The sequence below is a fragment of the Mus caroli genome, unplaced genomic scaffold (assembly GCF_978045245.1).
Source record: "Mus caroli unplaced genomic scaffold, Mus_caroli_1 scaffold_7, whole genome shotgun sequence".
NCBI lineage: Eukaryota > Metazoa > Chordata > Mammalia > Rodentia > Muridae > Mus > Mus caroli.
This window is the reverse complement of record NW_028227262.1, coordinates 81,178,368-81,201,191: the sequence shown is the minus strand read 5'-3', so window position 1 is coordinate 81,201,191 and position 22,824 is coordinate 81,178,368. Positions and strand designations below refer to the sequence as shown.

Here is a 22,824-nt window from a genome sequence, read left to right as displayed (position 1 = left end):
TATAGCTGTCTCTTGAGAGTGTATGCCAGGGCTTAGCAAACACAGAAGTGGATGCTCACAGTCAGCTATTGGATGGATCACAGGGCCCCCAATGGAGGAGCTAGAGAAAGTACCCAAGGAGCTGAAGGGGTCTGCAACCCTATAGGTGGAACAACAATATGAACTAACCAGTACCCCCCGGAGCTCGTGTCTTTAGCTGCATATGTATCAGAAGATGACCTAGTTGGCCATCAGTGGAAAGAGAGACCCACTTGTCTTGAAAACTTTATATGCCTCAGTACAGGGGAACGCCAGGGCCAAGAAGTGGGAGTGGGTGGGTAGGGGAGTGGTGGGAGGTATGGGGGACTTTTGGGATAGCATTGGAAATGTAAATGAAGAAAATACCTAATTAAAATAAAAAATGGGAGTTCAAAGCTCCCAATGAAAAGAAAAAGAAAAAACCCAGTATCTGCATGTATGTTAAATACTTATATTGGAAGTATTTCTTCTTTCTATTTTGCATATGCATGTGTATTTTCATGTGGCTATGTGGATATATGTACATGTGAATGCCTGATGACAACCTTTGGTGTCATTCCTTAGATGCTATCTGCCTTATTTTAAATCAGGGTCCTACCATTGCCTAGAGCTTGACAAGTGAGCCCCACACCTCTGCCTGTTTCTGCTTTCCCAGCACTGGGATTATCATAAGTAACTCCCTACATGTAGCTTTTGTCAGCTTGGGTTCTAGGGCTCTAACTTAAGTTCCTCTGCTTGCAAATCAAGTGCTGTACTGAAAGGCTATTTCCCCACAACCCTTTATACCTTCTTAAAATTAGAATGTAAACAATTACATTTTTCATGAATTGTTCTATTTTCTTATGTATTATTGCTAACTAAAAGCTTTTGGGTTACAGTAATTATAGTAATGAGATGATTATTACTTAAAATTTCAAAATATATAGAATATCTTTGGCTGATGATATAAGTGCTAACTTTTTTATAGACATTATTTGAACATTAAGACATTTCAAGGATCTTCATAAATAATTACATTTTAATACACCCCAAGCAAAATGACAAGCTAGTTTGTCCATTTTGAAAAGCTACTAGGGTTATGCTTATTAGTATTTAATTTAAAATTTGAAATATTACTTAAGTTCTGTGGGAAAAGCCTATGCACATATTAGGTTGGTACAACTTATAGACTAGCTTGCTTAAAATATGTATTTTGATTATACATTTTGATGAAAAATTATCTCATGGAACTAGTGATGACAAAGGAAGGAAGGAAGCAAGCAAGAAAGCAAGAAAGAAAAGAATGGGTTTCCAATTTCTGATTGGCCAAGCAGCAGTCAATTTAAAGACTTATAACTAGTCAAAATCCTGAGAAGTAACTATTTAATGATCAACCTGATTGGACCATCTGTAACACCTTCAACTTGCAAGTCTCAAGAAAGCATGACAGAACGGACAGAAAGTATGTAAGAGCCTGAGGCTAGAAGGAGTGGTGTGTAACAGTATCTTTAGAAGACAACAAACTCATACCAAATGTGGTTACCTGCATGAGACCTGTACAAGATTTAATCAGTAAGTATCCCAGTATACACAAGGGACGGGCACATGATTCTCATCCCTAGCTGAGGCGCTATTGGCAGGTGATGGCTACTGGGCCAGGGGAAATCATTTTTCTTTAATGATGATTTAGTAAACAAGTCTACATCTGTGCACATGCAAGCAACTCCAATTAAACTAAGTGGAAAGCAAATGGGGAAATAAGAGAGGGAGTTCCATCAAAATACACTATATACTTTCGTGGAATTGTTAAAATAGTTTTAAAATAGAAGAGACATTGAAGCTAAACTCATAAACATCAACATAGTTGGTAATAGAGTGACAAATTCAAACAGCCCCACTTGTTTTCACACTGACTTAGCTATTTTGTTTGGATAGAGGTTAAGGCAGGCTGTGGTCACTGGGAAGAATCCAGACACTGTGGATAATGCCTAGTACAATGTTAGTGCTGTGTTAGAAGAAGAGAACATGGAAATTGATATCTACTGTCTCTCCTTGATGAGTGCTTGAGGCCCTTGGGTGGAGGAGTCAACCTTTTTTTCTAAGCCTTCATTTGTTCATCTGTAATATGGGACAGAGAGCTTTTCTGATGAAATTATTTTGAGGATTAACTGAATGATATGTGAAAAGGTGACAAGGATAGGCATTTATTAAATATCTGTCCTTTAACTTTCCATTTTCAGGACTGGTGAGATGGCTCAGCTGGTAAAGATCTCGCTGTCGAAACCTGATGATATATCTGCATTTAATTCCTGAAATGCACATAAAGGTAGAGAGAACCAACTCCACAAAGCTGTCCTGGGATTTCCATGCACACCCTGTGGCACATGCATATTCTCCTAGTCACACATTATACATGCACAATAATTTCTCTTTTTCAAAATAAAGATGTTAAGGTGTCTTTTTTTTTTTAGTAAATAATTGAATTGAGTACACTTTGATAGTACGTGTATATGGCCTAAACCAGGAACCAGAAACTATAGAAACCTACCCTATTCGAAGTGATCTGTTAAATATCCCAATCAGAGAAAAAATCGGCAACATGATGGCCAAGAAGACCATTCCCGACAAAAGTCCAATGTCTTGATGATTACCTAATAAAGGAAAGAAAAGTAATTTTAACTGAGCATTACTGTCCATGAGATGACCATGTCAGCGTTCTCTGTACCCTGTTTAAAGTGACAGTCACTGATCTCAAAGGGAAGGGAAGCAGAGTCTACCTTCACCTAGGACTACAAAGTGATTGCCTTTCCAGATTGCCTGACTGTATACCCCAGGAAACCATCTTCTGTGTGAGGAAATTGGACCACATCCATTTGAGGTTAGTGGGTTTCTAGAAGTGCATCTTCAGCAAGTGTGGCCAATTCACAGACATGTCTTGTGTGAGTATGTGTCGTGAGAAACCTCATTGGGTTTGTCTGACAGCTGAGAATTCCCAACTGCTGTGACAATGTCTAAGACTGCTAAAGTCACAACTATATCATTTTTGTAGCCTTTTCTGTGAGGCAAAATTTATCTGTGACTTCTTATCATTCTTCAAAATGAAACTTTACCTATGAGAAAGCAGTAGTTCTACTTAGAATAATATATGCTGTAAGAAAGAAATAAAAATTGCTACGTCTTTCACCCTTCTAAAAAACCCACCCTTTTTACATTCTGAAGTTGAATTAATCTCTTTAGATCTCCCAGTATAGTTTATCCAACATGTGTTATTCATAGGCTTATCACATTTTCTCCCTGGAACAGAGGAAAATAACCTCAATATTTTTACATCTAGAAGATACTTTAGATGTGACTTATCAGTTTGGAACTTGTGGTGGGGCCATGCTGAGTAGCTGCCTTCTTTCCTTTCTTCTTCCATCCCTATCTCCCTTTCCCACTTTTTTTTTTAAATGATTAGCACTGGGAGCTACTGGCCCCACACTAGTCACTTCTCTGCTCCATTCACCTGGATGTCTCCAGGCTGCCTTTTCTCATCTTTAAACTCATCTGCCAGACAGGGGCCTGTGAACTTTAGTCTGTTTCAAACTCTCACAGAGTAGGGAATTCATATTTTTCCTAGGGCCAAAGAATTATTATTGAACATTCTAAGCAACTAATGAGGCTACAAGTTGCTGCACACCCTTGAGCATTAGAGCTTAGAATTAGAGAAAGGATTATCAAGATACAGGGTGCCTGGAGAAATGGTGTAAGGAGATAGGAGGGACCAAGAGCCAAATTGAACTCTGACATTCATCAGCTCAATGACCTTGGGGAATAATTACAAGCTTGTTGAGATTCACATCTTACTTTTCATAAGACACAGTACTGTCTATCTAATGGAGCAGCAGTGAGTCTCCAGCCTTGAAAATTTTCACAGAAATTTCAATGTGCATGTCTACAATTAGGAATCTGTATGGGGTTGTCTTTTCCTGCTTCATGTTTTTTTTGGCAACATGTAACATTTTGTTGTTTTGTTAATAGTTTTTCTCACCTATCTATCAAGAGTAGAAGCTTTATGAAGACAAATGCTTTTCTTTTCTTCTCTCTCTCTTTCTTTCTCTCTCTCTTTTTTTCTTTCTTTCATTGTATTTCCCTTTCCCTTCCTCCTTCACTCCCTCACTCCCTCCTCTCTCCATCCCTCCATTCCCACTTCTTTGACAAGGTCTCATGTAGCCCAGCTTGGCTTCTAACTTGCTATGTATCTTAGGTTTTGACTATTGCTTTCTGCTTCTACCTCCTTATTGCCAGAATTATAGGCACATACCACTATGTCCAGTTTTTTCCATTTGTTTCATTACTAATTTCTCATTACCCAGTACAGTAGCTGGTACATAGTTGCTTAACACACATTGGTTGAATAAATTATCAAACGTGCAAAAATATCAATATGACCTGAAAGTTTCTTCTTTAAGACCTGTTAGATTTATGTGCTGGGAAGTAAACAGTTTACTAGTGAAATAGTCAGGCTTCAAGTTTTTCAATGGCAAATTTCAATTTAGGATTAGTTAAATTTGCCCACTGTAAAGTTTTATCTAATATTTTTACATGCTTGAAACATTTAGATGTGTTCATAAATAAAAAAAAAAATACCAAGCCATACTAGCAAACAAAGTGGGAGCTGGTTCATCAAGAGAAAGAGCACAGACTTGTGTACTTAAAAGAATAGAGCTGAATGTGGTGTCTCATAATCCCAGCATTTGGAAAGCTGAGACGGAGGCTTGCTGTGACCGGGCATGGTGGTGCATGCTTTTAATCCCAGCACTCGGGAGGCAGAGGCAGGTGGATTTCTGAGTTCTAGGCCAGTCTGGTCTACAAAGTGAGTTCCAGGATAGCCAGGGCTACACAGAGAAACCCTGTCTCAAAAAAAAAAAAAAAAAAAAAAAAGGAGGCTTGCTCTAAATTGTAGGACATTTTGGAACTGGGCTATAGTGTGAGATCTTGTCTTGAAAAATAAAAGAAAACCCAAACAAATGAAAGGAAATCACAAAAGTAATATTTGCGTTATTTCTAATAGCTTTGTACATTTGAATATTTTTCAACCTTCCTGAATTTCAGCTTCCCCATCTATGAAGTAGATTCATGGCGTTTATCTCAACATGTTGCTCTTGAGTTTGACAGATGATGTATATATAATCCTAGCACATGGTGGGTAGGTGGTATATTTTTAAAAAGACATTTTTGGGACTTGAGACCCAGAGCCTACTGAAATGACAATGTAATCACCTCACTACCACAGCAGACAGGCACCTCTGAACGATTGCTTGCACTCAGTGTAAGCACATTTTGAATCTAATCAAGTATTTTCCCATAGAAAGTAGCTGGTTGTTGTTTTTCTAAGAAATGCTGACACATTAGTTTTGGTGTGGAAGTTATCTGCTGAGGAACTGAGGAGACCTCAGTGAATATACATGTGTACATACATACATATATAGATAGATACATAAATGTGTGTGTGTGTTTGCACACACACACTGGAGAGTGTGAGTGTGTGCATATGTTTACCTGAAGCAGGATGTCCTCTGAAGATTGTAGCACTGAGCATCTCAATCTTCTGAGGTTCGTGGGATGATTTTGCTGTAACCTGGGAAACTTGAAACAAGAGTGTCAGCATTTTAAGTCTTAGCATTCAGATGGCTCATTCTCCCGAGACAGTCTTCTCTTGATTGGAAATGATTAAACTTAGTCATTCTAATAGGTTCAGAGGGTGAAATAAAGTTAGGTCTCAAATGTGTACATTTTCTTATTTCCTTTTCAGTGACTACATCTCAAAAGAGGAACTTCTGCATGGACAGTTAAAAACTACACCAGGCTTTAAAATACCAATGTGGCTAGCAATTTCTCTTGGTTTCTAGGCAACAAATACTAAGACAATACCAAGATAAAAATTCCACCCAGCCACAAAAATGCACAATAACTTGTCCATGCTTGGTTTCTTCAAATTGGTGATGCTAAGAAACCTAAGTTTCTTTGATGGTTTAAGTTGTGTCACCTCTGCCTTTGGACAGGCTCTGGTTTGGCTGCACTAAGATGAACTTTTTTGTAAGTGGATATTTTGGGTTGCAATATAGAGGTGAGATGTCACTAAGAATTCTTCTCTTCTGCTTTCCTGTTCCTGGGGTTCTTGGCCAGCTCTGTCTAGCCATTACACTTTCAGGGCTCCAGTAATGAAAGCTTCAGAATTGGGTGTGGTAAGAAGGCTTGGCAGTTAATTTACTTTAAGTCTGAATTCAAAAGCATTTCAGAGTAAGCTCGCCCATCTCCTGCTTCCTAATCATGGAAAGCAGCCAAATGTGACTTCATGGACACAGTCTTCAGCCTTGGCAGAAGACAGCTCTGAAGGAGGATCTAAGTCCAGCATCCCTCAGATCCCAGCTATTCAGCTACTCCAGTGTCACTTTTCAAACTCAACCTTCTGAAAAAGTGTCTTACACAGCTCGAGCTGTTCCTGTTGTCAAGGCTTATGGGATAAAGTGTGGTTCATGGGATACTTGTTTAAAAAATGGACAACATATGTTCAAATAAAAAATTCCTATATGGACCTCTAGAATGATTTGAAAAAGTTAATTGTATGCTGGCAACATAAGGGCAGGTTTTCTGTAAACTGGGGATTTTAGAAGATGAAAGCATCAGGAAACTGTCAGGGCTCTCTTGTGTTTTGACAGAAAGAGGAAAGTATTTCCTGTAAGTTATGGCAATCAGAAATTGTTTTGAGCTTCTCAAAATTTGCTAAGTCTCTTCTGATCCCTAGCAAGTAATTCTACTAAATTCTAAGTGGTGAAGGTTACATAGTCATGGCCAGCAGCCAGGTTTGCTCCCGTAGGAGAGCAGTGGTAATTCTCACTACTCAAGAAGGACTTGCAGCTACATGCTTTCAGAATTTTAAAAGCAGAAATAATACAACATTAAAATGCAGAATAATTTTCTCTTTGGCAAAGGCAGAGGTTTACAACATACATGGATGTTATTTTTATTTTTACTTTTATTATTTGAAAACTAACATTTTTATTTAAAAATAATAAATTGTGCTTTTTATTACAATATAATATAATTTTGTTGTATAAACTTCAGTTGCTCTGGCAATGAAAAGTTTATGGGTTATTGACTTATATGATATGGAAACAACTATATTTCACATTTATTAGTCTTAATGAGTAGATACAATTTTCCTTTGGAGTCTGTTATCATAGCTTCAAATCAATGAGTTACACACATTTAAATTAAATTAGTCATTTAAAAGAAGTGCTTAATTGTGAGAGGGTAATTTTACCAAGAATTAGATATCTGAATAAAATAACTTACAAACAGAACTATTAGAGAAGAAATCGTCTATGACAATTTTCTTTTAGCATAGGACTGAAATGAAGCCACATGTTTGCCATGTTATACTGCCACCACGTGGCTTGTTGGTTTCTTTATAAATCATACTTAAATTTCTTTTTTTTTTATTATAAAAGCAAAAGTTATGGTGAAGGTATTGTAACAGGAAACAGAAGTGTGAAATAAAAATAACCCAACTCTGCCCTCTTAATTCACCAGCTATTAGTATTTTTAGTACTTTTAGGTATTTTAACACATGAAAGCACTCACAAATAGGAAGCCACACACATAGACCCTTTCACAGGTGTAAAACATTGTTTATGTCAGCTTTAATCACCAGGCCATAGCTAACAAGCTGGAAAAATCTCATGCTATCTCTGTTATTTCTTTATTACCTGTGGGATTCTGCTAATAGTGGGATAATTCTGCCCTTCAGTAGAGTGTTACACTGGATGACTCGTGTATTTTCACAGGATATATTTAAGGATATTCAGAAACCCAGATAATTTCTAATTTGGAAAGATTTTTTGATGTAGTTTACAGATACTGACATGGAAAATAAGAGTGATCTTCCTAGAAGACAGTGTGTCTGGAAAGAAGTTAGATTGTTTTCAGTAAGAATAGTTCCTTATCCTTAGGCAAAAAGCAGAGCATAGATATACTATTTAGCCCAACAAATACCAGGCTAAATTAACCAAATCTACTCCAAAGGACTGGTTTTGGGAAAATGTATTTTATTTGTTTTTTAGTGTTTGGTGCCAAATGATCTCCTTGGCTGTTCACTCTCTGTTCCCCTCTGGTAAACTGTCATCGCTGTGAAGCAACTATTCAGTGCCTTCCAATGTCTTTCAGGTGACATAGTGGCCCTCACATGCTCTCTGCTGAGCTTCACAATCATGTGCAAAATTTCAACATAACTAAGCATTCTGTTTACTGAATGATTGAAAGAAGACTTAGACACGGCCACTGACTTACTAATGTCACCTACATGGCAGTTGAAGAGTGGAACTTCTTGCCTAGTTTTTAGATTTACTTTGTACTGGTCACTAGTCTCATGAGCTTAACTTTTGCATCAAGACAGTTCAGGGTGGTGGACCCACCAGCAGTCTGGCTCCAAAAGAGAAAGCTTTGCTTCTCTGGGAACAAGTCACAGTGTCTTAGCACTGCCTGGCCTCACAGGGCTCTTGATCACAGCACAGTGTGTATTATGGAGTTAGAGCACTGAGCAGTGAATACTTCAATCTTCAGCCGTCTGGTTATTTTCTCCAGATGTTTTTCTTGATCATTCAATAAACACACTAATTATAGGAGGCGTGGAAATTAAGGAAGATTATGAAGAGCATACAGGATTTCAAAACGTAGAGACACTTATTGTAATAGTTATTAAGTATTGTTCCCACATCAGTATCCTATTGGAGACCATATGCTTGGACAATGTCACCATGTGTCTTTTTCATTCAGCATTATACAACGAGCAGTTCCGCATTACAATTACTCAAAACACAATTATGGTTTCTTAATACTGATCATGATCATACAATACAGTATCAGTTCAATCACAATCCTGTTGGGAAACTTTTTTGAATGCAAACTATTGACATAACTCCACGAGTTGGAATTACATAATCCCAGACAAATTGTTAATTTTCCTTGTGACTTGTGATCTTCCCAGTAAAACTGGAAATCAGCCGTGCTTCGCTCAGGAATTTTTATGTCTTGGTTACTGTTCTATTGCTGTGAAGGGACACCACCATCAAGGCAGCTTATAAAAGAAACCATTTAACTGAGGAGTTGCCCACAGTGTCAGAGAGTCTCATTATGGGAACTACGGTGGCAGGCAGCCAGGTGTGGATCTTAGAATAGTAGCTGAGTGCTCACATCTGACCTGCAAGTTGCAGGTGCAGAGGAGAGACAGAGAGGAAAGAAAGAGTCAGATAGCTCTGGGCTCACCTCTCCCTTTAGAGGCCACACCTCTAATGCACAAACAATCCCAATAACTGGAGACTAAACATTCAAACGTAAAAGCCTATTCAGGCCATTCTCATTTAAACTACCACAATGAGACAGTTTTTCTAAAGCACTAGTACTATGTTTTACATAAATTAAAGCCTCAAAAATTTTCTGTTGCTAGGCGGGACTTTTAAATAGGCTTCAAATTCTTACTATTATAGTTAGCTTTGGGAAAAATGTCATTACACATGGATATACTTCTCTTATCTGTTGATTATTTCCCATATACCTCAAGCTCCATATCTCTAATATTTTTCAAGGCAGTGTTTCTATAAGTGGGCTTCTTTTGTCACAAACACAAACATCTATGAGTTTGTTTTTCTTACTTCTTCCTTTGTCAGTCTTTGTGTCAGCTAAGGACTGCATTATAAGAACTTAGATCAGCACAAGCCATTGGTGTTAAATGGGACCTCATAAAATTGCAAAACTTCTGTAAAGCAAAGGACACTGTCAATAAGACAAAAAGGCACCCCACAGATTGGGAAAATATCTTTACCAATCCTACATCTGATAGAGGACTAATATCCAATATATACAAAGAATTCAAGAAGTTAGACTCCAGAGAACCAAATAACCCTATTAAAAAATGGGTTAAAGAGCTAAACAACGAATTGTCAACTGAGGAATATCGAATGGCGGAGAAGCACCTAAAGAAATGTTCAACATCCTTAGTCATCAGGGAAATGCAAATCAAAACCACACTGAGATTCGATCTCACACCAATCAGAATGGCTAAAATAAAAAACTCAGGTGACAGCAGATGCTGGTGAGGATGTGGAGAAAGAGGAACACTCCTCCATTGCTGGTGGGAATGCAAACTGGTACAAACCCCCTGGAAATCAATTTGACGGTTCCTCAGAAAATTGGACATAGTATTACCTGAGAACCCAGCTATACCACTCCTGAGCATATTCCCAGAAGATGCTCCAACATATAATAAGGACACATGCTCCACTATGTTTGTAGCAGTTATAATAGCCAGAAACTAGAAAGAGCTCAGATGTCCTTCAACAGAGGAATGGATACAGAAAATGAGATACATTTACATAATGGAGTACTACTTAGCTATTAAATATGATGAATTCATGAAGTTCTTAGGCAAATGGATAGAACTAGAAAATATCATCTGAGTGAGGTAACCCAATTGCAAAAGAAAGCACATGGTATGTTCTCACTGATAAGTGGATAATAGCCCAAAAGCTCCAAATAACCAGGATACAATTTACAGACCACATGAAGCCCAAGAAGAAGGAAGACCAAAGTGTGGATATTTCTTAGAAGCCCTTCTTAGAAGCAGAACAAAAATACTCACAGGAGTAAATATGGAGATAAAGTATAGAACAGAGACTGAAGGAAAGGCTACCCAGAGACTGTCCCACCTGGGGATTCATGTCATATATAGTTACCAAACCCAGACACGAATTTGGATGCCAAGAAGCTCATGCTGAAAGGAACCTGATATGGCTGTCTCCTGAGAGGCCCTGCCAGAGTCTTACAAATACAGAGGTGGATGTTAGCAGCCAACCACTGGACTGAGTGCAGGGTCCCTAACAGAGAAGGGACTGAAGGAGTTGAAGGGGTTTGAAACTCCATAGGAAGAACAATAATATCAATCAACCAGATCCCCCAGAACTCCCAGGGTCTAAGCCATCAACAAAGAAGTACACATGGCTCCAGCTGCATATGTAGCAGAGGATGTCCTTGTCACGCATCAATGGAAGGAGAGGTCCTTGGCCCTATGAAGGCTCGAAAGATGCCCCAGTATAGGGGAATCAAGGGCAGGGAGGTGGGAGTGAGTGAGTGGGTAGAGGAACACCCTTCTAGAAGCAGGGGGAGGGAGGATGTGGTAGGGTGTTTCCAGGAGGGAGGGAAACAGGGAAAGGGTATAACATTTGAAATATAAATAAAGAAAATAACCAATTAAAAAAAAAAGAACTTAGAGCTGACAGCTGTGTTGTTCTGATATTTCTTTCCAAAAGAAAGAAGAGCCAAAGAAAAAGATAATTTTCTTTTTCCATCCTTACTATTGTCTTAAAATATATATATGTCTTCTTTCGGTCCTTATCTTTCTAATATTATTTTAATAATTCAACGGTGTAACAGCATTTAAGTGCAATCATCCCTGGGCAAACCCGTAATGGTAGAATTCAGTACCATCAGACCAAGGGCAAAAATTTGGTCTAGCGTTTACATACTGACTGGTAAAGTGAAGACACTGACCATAGAACATCAGGCAGGCATCAGAAGCCCAAGGAAGAAACAATGGTATACCAGCAACAAACTCACCATGACACTTGGAAGACTAAGCCAGATCAAGAGTTATTTTATGCATCAATGATCATATCATCCATGTATATTAAGGATGGTTAGGTATGCAGAGACACTGCCCTGGGACTCTCTTAATTCAAGCATTCCTCCACTATAAGTAAGTTTACAGAGAAAAAGGAAGATGAACAAAGGCATCCTGTTGTGGCAATGAATAAGAGAAAGGAAAACAAGACTCTGTTCAGGAAAATTCCTCAAGCCATGTGGACCACATAGAGATGAGGGTTGGAAATCAAAGCATGTCAAAATTTTAGAGATAAGAATTTTACCTTTTGTCAAAGATTCTTCAAAGTTCTAGCCTCCTTCTGGAGCTCAGTGCTTAAGTCTGAATAGTCTAGTAGCCCCTTGGAAGAGCAGCTCATACTCCCACCCACTGAGCAATCTCTCTAGCCCTTAAGAACTCTTGAGTTGTTATTTATTAGGAAGAAGCCAGTGGTTTACCAGAAGAGAAAACCTCAATAAGAAGTACAAATCGGTTCATATTTCAAGGAACACTGTTTCTTTCACAGTTTATTAACTAGGAATCTACAAATTATAATTCATCTTTTATGTGTGAATGATAAATCTCTAATTATAAATGAGGGAAAAATTTGGAAAGCACAGTATAACTAAATTTGCATTACATTTAATAGCACATACATTGAATCCTTTTAATATGTTTTTCCCCTTCTTTATGCTCTAAGAATCTTGACGAATTAATGAGCACCCAAATAGTTGAGCTGGTGATGCCACAGCCAGTGACTTCACAGGAACAAAGGGAAATGAAGTTTCACAGCTTGCTCACACTTGCCTTCTTCTGGAAAACTGTCCAAATGGGTGCCTTCTCTGGGAAACTTCTACTGAAAGTTGCAGTTTAAGCACTAATTAGTCATTATGAAATTACTGCTTTTCCTTTGGCACTCTAACTTCATAAAAGGATTATGAAACTGGAGCCCTTTTCCATTACAGAGAGGCCTCTACAAACAGAGCGGTGTTCAGGGAAATGACTTGGTTTTCAGTATTGGTCTGTTACAAATTATTGACAGATTGTCCTTCTCATTTAGGATATTTTCTGTGCTTAGAGACCCCAGGGTTTTCTACAGCAAATGTCCAGGTTGGTGGATTAGAAGCTCTCAGCTGTTCTGAGTCTCGCTGAGGCCTCACAGCCAGATGAAACCAGATGTAGCAGAGATGGTCCCATGGACAACATTCCTGAGCACAGACATGTGCAGAACCCAGGCTGCCAGGACATCCAGGTAGGCAGACTCCCAGGAAAGTGGTCAGGCAGTACCAGAGAGAATTGTTGAGATTCTCAAACAGCCTCTGAAGCCTGTTATTACTAAAGCATGGTTCCACACTTGTGTCTCCCAGATTTGTTTGTTTGTTTGTTTTTTTAAATCTATGTTAGGTGTTTTTTATTGAAGACACTAAGTAGCAGAGCCCCAGTTTGCCTCCAAGGCCTCTTGCCAGTGCTTACAAAAAACACTTCCAACAGTGACCAGGTTGCAGAGCTGTTGACTCTTGCCCAGGCTTTCCCACAAAGTGCACTTTCATAATACAGCTGAACCTAGCTGAAAGATCTCAGAGGCAAAGCCTACACTGTCTTTTGCAAGCAGAGTCCAGATAAACCCAGTGTGCATGAGCAGATCATTAAACTAAGCATAAATTCTAGAAAGGAGAGCAAAGAATTCTAAAAATATGTGTAGAAATGCTGGATTGTGTGTAGTAGATGACTATGTGGCCTTAGGAGCCCACCTTTTGTTATATTTATATAAGCGAGACACTTGAGTCCCTGAAAACTCAATTTGGCACCTCTGTCCTGAGTACCATCTCTCTTGCATTTGGTCTCATTTAGATGGTGTTATCTTTGTTTCTTAGCCAAGCAACCGAAGAAGAAGATGTGAACACTGAACATCGAGAGCTGGAAACTAGACCTGGGATGATGCTAACTAGTAATTCTCTCTATTGTTGGGGTGAGAGGATGGGTCTCATTATATATTCCAGGCTGGCTTAGAGTTCACTATGATGTCCAGCCTGTCCTTGAAGTCCTGGTGAGACTCATGCCTCCATCTGGAATTACAGGTTGTAGCCACCACACCCAGCACTTCTCTATCTTGACGGTTGGTCTGTCATTTAGAACACTATTTCTTACACTTCGGTTCTGGGATCAGCGCAGGCATTTCCAAGCAACTGGCCCAGGGCTCCCACTCTGAGAAACACTGTACTTGAGATAATTTACTCCACAGAAACAAGTTGGAAAACTTACTATAAACTGAGCACGACTATTCTTCCTTGAACAATGTCTACCTTTCCCATGTGTCTTTCAGACCACTTCCTTACCACTTCCTTTCTTATATCATCTCAAGGGTTTTGGAGACCCTTGGTTTCACTCTGACCACTTCAAATTAAGCCTGCTTCCTCATGTAGTTATGACAAGGTTTGAAGGAGTTGATGGCATCTTATTTTCTCACTTGTGCATTTTCATAGTGAGCCCTCCATTAAAAAGAAAACTTTGTTGGCAAGGTTCTATTACTGGCATGTTCAGAGCGTGTGGACAAGTGGCTGGGATCGGGTTGATGCAGGCCATCCCTAGGTCTCTGGGGAAGGCAAACAGCACAGCTGTTCTGGAATCCACAGCTTGAGCGAGCCAGGACTTGGTTATTCACCAGTTTTGTAAGAAAACTGGCAAGTGTTTGGGCCTCGTTGCTTTTATCCACATGGGAAACAATGATTATGCTGCTTTTATAGGACTATGGCAGTAAAGGACAATTCATAGGTAAAAGGCTTACACAGTGCCCCACCCATACTAATAGCAAAGAAAGGTTAGCTATTATTAATATTCTGAAGACACCCAGTCTTACTATTTGACCTCTTGAGAATATGCAAGAACAAAGGAGAATGACTGTCTAACCAGAAAAACTTCCCCTATTCTGAGGAGTTGGTTGGTCTCTCTCTCTCTTTTTTTTAAATAAAGCTTTTATTTCCAGTAAAAGTAAAGAGAAATGACATCTAACTCTTACTATAAATGAGCTGTTTCAGTTTCTCTTTGAGGTGGGTTTCCTTTTTAAACATTTAATTGTTATAGTTGGCAGTCCTGAGGACTGAAACCAAGCAGCCAAGTGCTCTACAACTGGACCAATATCTCAGCCTCAGACCAATATTTGGCTGCTTATGTCCTTCTCATTCATTCATTCATTCATGGGCAGGCTCTCACTACATAGCTTAGGTTGGACTTGAACTCAGAATCCTCCTGCCTCCTCTTAATAGGATTATAGGCGTGTGCAGCTATGCTCAGTGCCCAAGACCAGGCTTTAAAGGCAAGGAAAAGACTGTCTTCAGAGAGCAGCAATACAAAGACATGTCTGCAGCATAACTGGATATAATTTTAGAAACCAGTGATATACAAATCATAATTTTAGAAAATAAATCAGGAAAATCCTCTATGGAAGGGACATTATTGCTTCAACTGTTTAATAATAAACTCTTAGTTACTTGGAGTTTAGCTGTTGAAAAAGACCTTCATTATCAAGCAAAGCAAAATAATTTCATGGCCACAGAGTTTTTTTTTTTTTTTCTTTTCAGTCACAAATCATGTCAATCCTCATCTGTGTAGATTGATTCTTCTTGTTTTATTTGTATTTGTTCTTATAAGGCAAAGAAATTTGTGATGTAATTATTCTTTTCTATCCTCTTTACAGTAAAACTTCTCCACGGTATAGATCTTTTTGTCCATTGCTTGCTGAGGTCCTTAAACACTTATAATCCCTGCCATTATAAATAATGTTTAATTAACACAATAATAAACTGTTTTTAATGGACTCTTTAAAAAGTTAATAGGGATTTTCTACAAAACATTTTTAGCAACTATAACTATCATTTTTCTAAGTCAGTGGAGCTTCTAACTAGTTCTAAACACACATCCTTGGAAACACAGGTAAGTGTAGCTTGTGGGCCTCATAAAAAAGCTTCCTTTTGAAACAGATGGAGACTACCACACTGGTTAAAATGCTGAGACTGGGTGACCACGGGGAGCAGAGTCCCATTTAGTATCTCTACACCACAATCCCAATACCTAAAGCTCAGAAGACATGGTGGAAACGGGAGGAGAAAGATTGTGAGAACCAGAAAACCAAGATGTCTGCTGCAAGGTACTCTCTTTTAGACAGGGTCTGCTTCCATGGTCTCTCAAAAATATGGCTGCCTAAATAAGGCCTGCATAACCAGTACACCAGTTGATGTGCCAGTGAGGATTAAGGAAATTTCACAAGACCCCACTCCTAAATGAAGAGCCACAGGCAAGCAATGGTTTTTGAGGGAGGGAGAATTAGGTATTTTCTGAGGTAAGGCCCCTAGTAAGCTATTCATCTCAAATGGTCAGCTTCAAAGAATACATAAGTGTAACACTGAATAGACTCAGTAGGATACACACACACACACACACACACCAATAGATTATAAATATATAATTGCACAAGAAGGGGTCATGAATTTTAGAGGGAGAGAGGGGGTAGAAAGGAGATGTAAGAGTGGATGATGTAACTACAGTATCAAATTACCCATAGAATAAAAAAAAATCCAATTTGACAACATACATCTTAAAATGTGCTTTATTCTTCTTCCCTTCCTCCCCACACTCCTCTGCTCCACTATGTGAGGTTCAATCTGTGCATGGTCTGTATGTTATATGTGTGTTTAACTTTATGTATGGGTAATGTGTGTGTGTGTGTGTGTGTGTGTTTAATAATGCGAATGGTGTATACATGTACATGCTTAGCTGTGTGTATGAGCATGTGCTTGTGTATGTGAGGATACTTTCTTTCATGTATATGCATGTGGAAGCCTGAGGCTCACACTCTGTGTCTACTTCTCTTGTTCTTCACCTTAATTCCTTGAGACATGGATCTTTTATTGAACCTGGAACGCATGGATTGGGCTAGACTGGCTGGCTAGGCAGGGGCTAGGATCTGCCCTACCCAACCACTGGGATTACAGATACACACTGCTGCTCATGGCTTTTTGTGGGTCCTTGTTTCTGCACAGCAAGCACTTTACTCATCAAGCTATCTTCCCAGCACCAAATTTTCCTAACTCTTAATTTAATAATTCTTTTCTAGATATAAGAAACAAAAGTTTAAGTGTACATCTGTGTTAAAAAGCTTATTGATAATGATGAAATGAAGGAGCTGAAATTTTGTTTAAATAAGAAAATGGGGTGTGGAGAGATGGCTCAGCAGTTAAGAGCCTGCTCTTCCAGAGGAGGCAGGGTATATTCACAGCATTCCCATGTTTCATACATATTAACTTCAATTTCAAGGGATCAGATGCCCTCTCCTGGCCTCCTTAGGCACTGTATGCATGTGGCACACAGACACATGCAGGCAAAACACCCACAAACATAAATAAAAAGTCTCAGAAAAAAAGAGAAGGAAGTGATTAATTAAGTCATAGTATATTTACAAACAAGAATAATGTGTGGCCATAAAAACTCAGCATGGTAGACTACATAAGCAATCCGGAACACATTGCAATAGTAATCAGAAAAATGTAAGTATGTAGGAAATATAACATGAGTAGTACATAATTCTAAGTCATATAATAAATAAACTTACATTGTGTTTGCAAAGAAGAAAATCAATATTTCAGCTTTAATATTTTTACTTTCTTTGTTATTTTCACATTTTCTCATTTAATGTATCACAGAAGGAATATACAACAAAAGAATCATCTGTGGTTCCCTTTAGCAAATGTGTGGAATGTATAAATATTTAAGTTTGAATGCTATTTTGCCTTTTAAGTGAAATTTTGCCTTATGAAGTAAAAAACTTTAAGCTTAGATTTTGGAGGTTTTTATTCCCTTCTACCCTAGGTGGAAAACCTTGGTTCTTAAACATTTGTGTTGGATATGGTTACAAATACCTGTAATTATATCACTTGGAGGGCTGAGGCAGGAGGAGTATCCCGAGTTAATGACAACCCTGTATTACAGGACAAGACTCTGTCTAAACAAACAAATAAACCAGGCATGCGCAAGCACACACACACACACACACACACACACACACACACACACCATTTGTTTGCCTACCCTTAACCTGTAGAGGGGCCAGGATATCTGCCTTTCCACTTTGACAGAACTGAACTACAACAACAAAGATGAGACTCCTGAGCAGTGGTGAGACTTCTCAGCGTTTGAGCAACCCAGTGCCATGACCCTCAAGCAATGTGCTGTCTATCACATCATGATTCAGGTTGTACATTTACAAAATGGTGCTGGTTACACACCCAAATATGGTGAATGTAGAAAACAAACAAGCTTATAGAGATCAAACTTTGCTAATTTCAGTAAATTATGCTTAATTAAACTCATTTGAGTACTTATTTAAAAAGAATTGGGTTACTTGTGGCTAGAGAGATAGGTCATCAGTTAAGGGCTCATCAATTAAATAACTTAATTACCAAAGAAATCTATTTTATATCCTATGTAAAGTCTCAAGAAGTTTAACCAATATCAAGTTAAGACTGAATAAATTAAAACTTAATTTCCAAAAAAAGAGAGAACTGAGAACTTGAAAATTATTCCCTGAATTATGTAGCTCTAAGATTTGGAAATCAGGATAGGATCAGAGGTGAGGAGGACACAACATCTACCCCAACACTGGAAGTAACTGGGACCAGAGGGACCCAGGCACCTAGGAACTCTGCCTGACCAGTGGCACAGGTTTCTTCTGGTGTGGGCTAGTGCCTTTAGCAGGCCTTGGGTGTGAACTCCGAAGCCAGTCCCACAACACCCAGAGGAAGCTCCACTGCCAGGAGCTCTAACATGCCCAGAAACACAGGATCTCAGGATCCTAGGAGCATGGTCACACCGGGATCTCAGGGTCCCAGAGGCAGCTTGAGTCCTGGGAGCTCTGACACACCCATGATCTCAGGATCTCGGGATTCCAGAATCACAGGATCACAGAGACAGATGGATTCTGAGGAGCTCTTACACAACCAGGATCACAGGAAGGACAGGCTCCAGCCAGACATAGTGAGGGCATGTACATTAGTGATGCTAGTGATGATCAGATGGCAGGAGGCAAGCGAAGGAACAGAAGCAACAGAAACCAAGGTTACTTGTCATCATCAGAACCCAATTCTCCACCATAGAAAGTCCTGGATACACCATCACACCAGAAAAGCAAGATTCGGATCTAAAATCACTTCTCATGATGATGATAGAGAGTTTAAGAAGGACATAAACAGCTCCCTTAAAGAAACACAGGAGAACACAGGTAAACAGCTAGAAGCCCTTAAAGAGGAAACATAAAAATCCCTTAAAGAATTACAGGAAAACAATCAATCAGGCGAAAGGAGTGAAAAAAAGACCCAAGATCTAAAAATGGAAATAAAAACAATAAAGAAATCACAAAGGGAGACAACTGTGGAGTTAGAAAACCTAGGGAAGATATCAGGAGTCACAGATGAAAGCATCACCAACAGAATACAAGAGATGGAAGAGAGAATCTCAGGTACAGAAGATACCATAGAAAACATTGACACAGCAGTCAAAGAAAATGCAAAAAGCTAAAAGCTCCTAGCCAAAAACGTCCAGGAAATGCAGGACACAATGAGAAGACCAAACCTAAGGATGATAGGTTTAGAAGAGAGTGAAGAGTCCCAACTTAAAGGGCCAGTAAATATCTTTAACAAAGTTATAGAAGAAAACTTCCCTAACCTAAAGAAAGAGATGCCCATGAATATACAAGAAGCCTACAGAACTCCAAATAGACTGGACCAAAAAAGAAATTTCTCCTGTCACATAATAATCAAAACACAAGATACACTAAACAGAGAATATTCAAAGTAGTAAGAGAAAAAGGCCAAGTAACATAAAAACAGATCTATCGGAATTACACCAGACTTCTCACCAGAGACTATGGAAGCTTGGACAGATGTCATACAGACCCTAAGAGAACACAAATGCCAGCCCAGGCTACTATACACAGCAGATCTCTTAATTACCATAGACAGAGAAACCAAGATATCCCATGACAAAACCAAATTTACACAATATCTTTCTATAAATCCAGCCCTACAAAGGATAATAGATGGAAAACACCAACACCAGGAGGGAAACTACACCCTAGAAAAAGCAAGAAAGTAATCTTCTGTTCATAAACTCAAAAGAAGGCAGCCACACAAACACAATTCCACCTCTAACAACAACATTAACAGGGATTAACAATCACTTCTCCTTAATGTCTCTTAACATCAATGGACTCAATTTCCTAAAAAAAGACATAGACTAACAGACTGGCTACATAAACAGGACCCAGCATTTTCCTGCATACAGGAAACACACTTCAGGGACAAAGACAGACACTACCTCAGAGTAAAAGGTTGGAAAACAATTTTCCAAGCAAATGGTCCCAAAAAACAAGCAGGAGTAGCCATCCTAATATTGAATAAAATCAACTTTCAACCCAAAGTTATCAAAAAAGATAAGGAAAGATACTTCATACTGGTCAAATTAAAAATCTACCAAGATGAACTCTCAATTCTGAACATCTATGCTCCAAATGCAAAGGCAACACATTCATAAAAGAAACTTTGCTAAAGCTCAAAGCACTCATCACACCCCACACAATAATAGTGGGAGACTTCAACACCCCACTCTCAGCAATGTACAGATCATGAAATCAGAAACTAAACAGAGACACAATGAAACTAACAAAAGTTATGAACCAGATGTTTATAGAACATTTCATCCTAAAGCAAAAGAGTATAACTTCTTCTCAGCACCTTATGGCACCTTCTCCAAAATTGACCATATAATTGGTTAGAAATCAGGTCTCAACAGATACAAATAATGGAAATAATCCCATGCACCCTATCAGATCACCACAGACTAAGGCTGGTCTTAAATACCAACAAAAACAATGAAAAGCACACATACACATGAACACCAAACAACTCTCTACTCAATGATACCTTGGTCAAGAAGGAAATAAAGAAAGAAATTAAATGCTTTTTAGAATTGAAAGAAAATGAAGACACATCATACCAAAATTTATGGGACACAATGAAAGCAGTGGTAGGAGGAAAACTCATAGTTCTAAGTGCTTCCAAAAAGAAACTGAAGAGAGCTTACACTAGCAGCTTGATAGCATACCCGAAAGCTCTAGGACAAAAAGAAGCAAATACACCCAAGAGGAGTAGATTTCAGGAAATAATCAAAGTCAGGGCTGAAATCAACCAAAGTTAAACAAAAAGAACTATACAAAGAATCAACCAAACCAGGAGCTGGATCTTTGAGAAAATCAACAAGATAAACCCTTAGCCAGACTAACCAGAGGTCACAGAGACAATATACAAATTAAGAAAATCAGAAATGAAAAGGAAGACATAACAATGAACTATATCTTAAAATAATTATTCTGTTTGTTAAATATTAACAGTTGAAAATATTAAAATCATGTTCACAAAGAAACAAGCAAAAAATGATTTGGACATCAGGGGGCGCCAAAAGAACTTGACTTGTTCAGCTCCTTCCACTTGAAATCACAGATCACATTTATCAAGCTGTTACAGTAGGGATGATGCTGTTAGTGATGTAAGCATAATTAAGCCAGATGTGTTCTTTTTGGGAAGCGAAAAAAGCCTGGCATATAAACTATACATAAAAGGCATACCTCTGGTCCATGGATGCATCCCGGAATATAATGAGAATTATAATTGACTTTATCACTTGCTTACAATTGAAATCTATTTCATTAAGAAGGCATTATTGTGTGGCATGATTCAATGTATGTATGTGTAATTATTTATAATAGGAAGGATATCTTTTAAATATCTATCAGCAAGGTCTTTTTTGAGAAGCCTTTAATCCCATGGTTAAATGTTTTTGGTTCTTTCTGGTTCTTTTAGTGTAGTGATAATTAGTGTTTCTTCACATTATTTGATTTTAAAAAATTGGTTATATATGTATAAATATGTATATGTGTGTGTGTGTGTGTGTGTGTGTGTGTGGTAACTCAATGATACTTTCCCAAACCAAGACTGATAGAAAATCAGTGTAGGAATTGTCACCCCAAGAACCCTTTGTAGGAGGAGAAGTGGGTTAGTGTATTGAAACCTCAGCCTTACCAGGTGGTTTAAACCATTTCACAAGTTGTCAACTTTAAAAAGCTAATTTTAATGATTGCTGATTTCAATGTTATTATTTTCCAATGTTATTATTTGCCTGCATTGAGAGAATAGCTTCTCTCAATGCAGGCAAGCTGAAAGAATGCTAAGAAGAGAGAGATCAAAAGGAAAGCTGCAGAGAACATAGCATTGGCTCATACCCACCTGTCTGGAAAGTTTGGTGGACAAAGGGCGAACTCCAAGGCTGCCAGTTTCTTTTACCAGTTTCTTGGGAAGTTTGGTGGACAAAGGGGGAACTCCAAGGCTGCCAGTTTCTTTTACCAGTTTCTTGACATCGCACTTGAAATACATACTTGCTGTTTGGCTCCAGGTAGAATTCTGACTGCTGCACATATGTGAAATTGGCGTCAAATTCTTTAACCTAAAAAAAAGATGCACAATGGAAGTGAAGTGATGTGGCGGAAGACCTGTGGGACACCTATTAGAGTCTGGGCACTTCCTAGAGCCAGAGAAAGCAAGCAAGAACAGAGCACTTTGCATAAAACATACATGCCACATGCAGGCTTTAAAATTAACCATACTGGTTTACATTTGACAAGATTGAAAATTTCCAGAAATTCCAAACTATAACACATTTTATACTTTGGAATAAGTGTCCCCCCAGGGGGGTTGGGGGATTTAATTTTAATGAATCATATTATTTCTTTGTAATGGGTTTCTTTGTGTGTGTGTATGTGTGTTAGGGTCTGATGAAGTACAGGCTAGCTTCAAACGATATGTAGCTGAGGATATTCTTGAACTCTGGTTCGTCTTGTCCTCACCTCCTAGTACTATAGTTTTGGGGATGCCCAGTTGTCCAGTTACTTGGTGCTGGAGATTGAATTCAGGGCAAGAATTAAATGTAATTTCCCTGAATGATAGAAATATCTCATTTGTTTGTGAATAAATTAGAAAAAAATACTCAGAAGCTAAATTGTTAAGTTGGTCCTTATTAGAGATTTATATAAACTGCATAACATGTATGAATGT

General features: G+C 38.5%; 1 protein-coding gene across 3 annotated transcripts in view; it reads right to left on the bottom strand.

Annotated features, from left to right (window-relative positions):
• Positions 1-22,824, bottom strand: part of Il23r (interleukin 23 receptor) — a 69,922-nt gene that overhangs the window by 5,582 nt on the left and 41,516 nt on the right. Inside the window, exons 6-8 of one of the 3 annotated variants that reach the window (XM_085839671.1) lie at positions 22,022-22,216; positions 5,539-5,617; positions 2,546-2,648 (exon numbers count right to left, since the gene is read on the bottom strand). In XM_085839671.1, the coding sequence (XP_085695797.1) occupies positions 2,546-2,648; positions 5,539-5,617; positions 22,022-22,216 (377 nt within the window). Of the gene's footprint in view, positions 1-2,545; positions 2,649-5,538; positions 5,626-21,999; positions 22,217-22,824 lie in introns of all 3 variants that reach the window. The other 2 variants (XM_085839672.1, XM_021165800.2) reach the window with 2 other exon arrangements.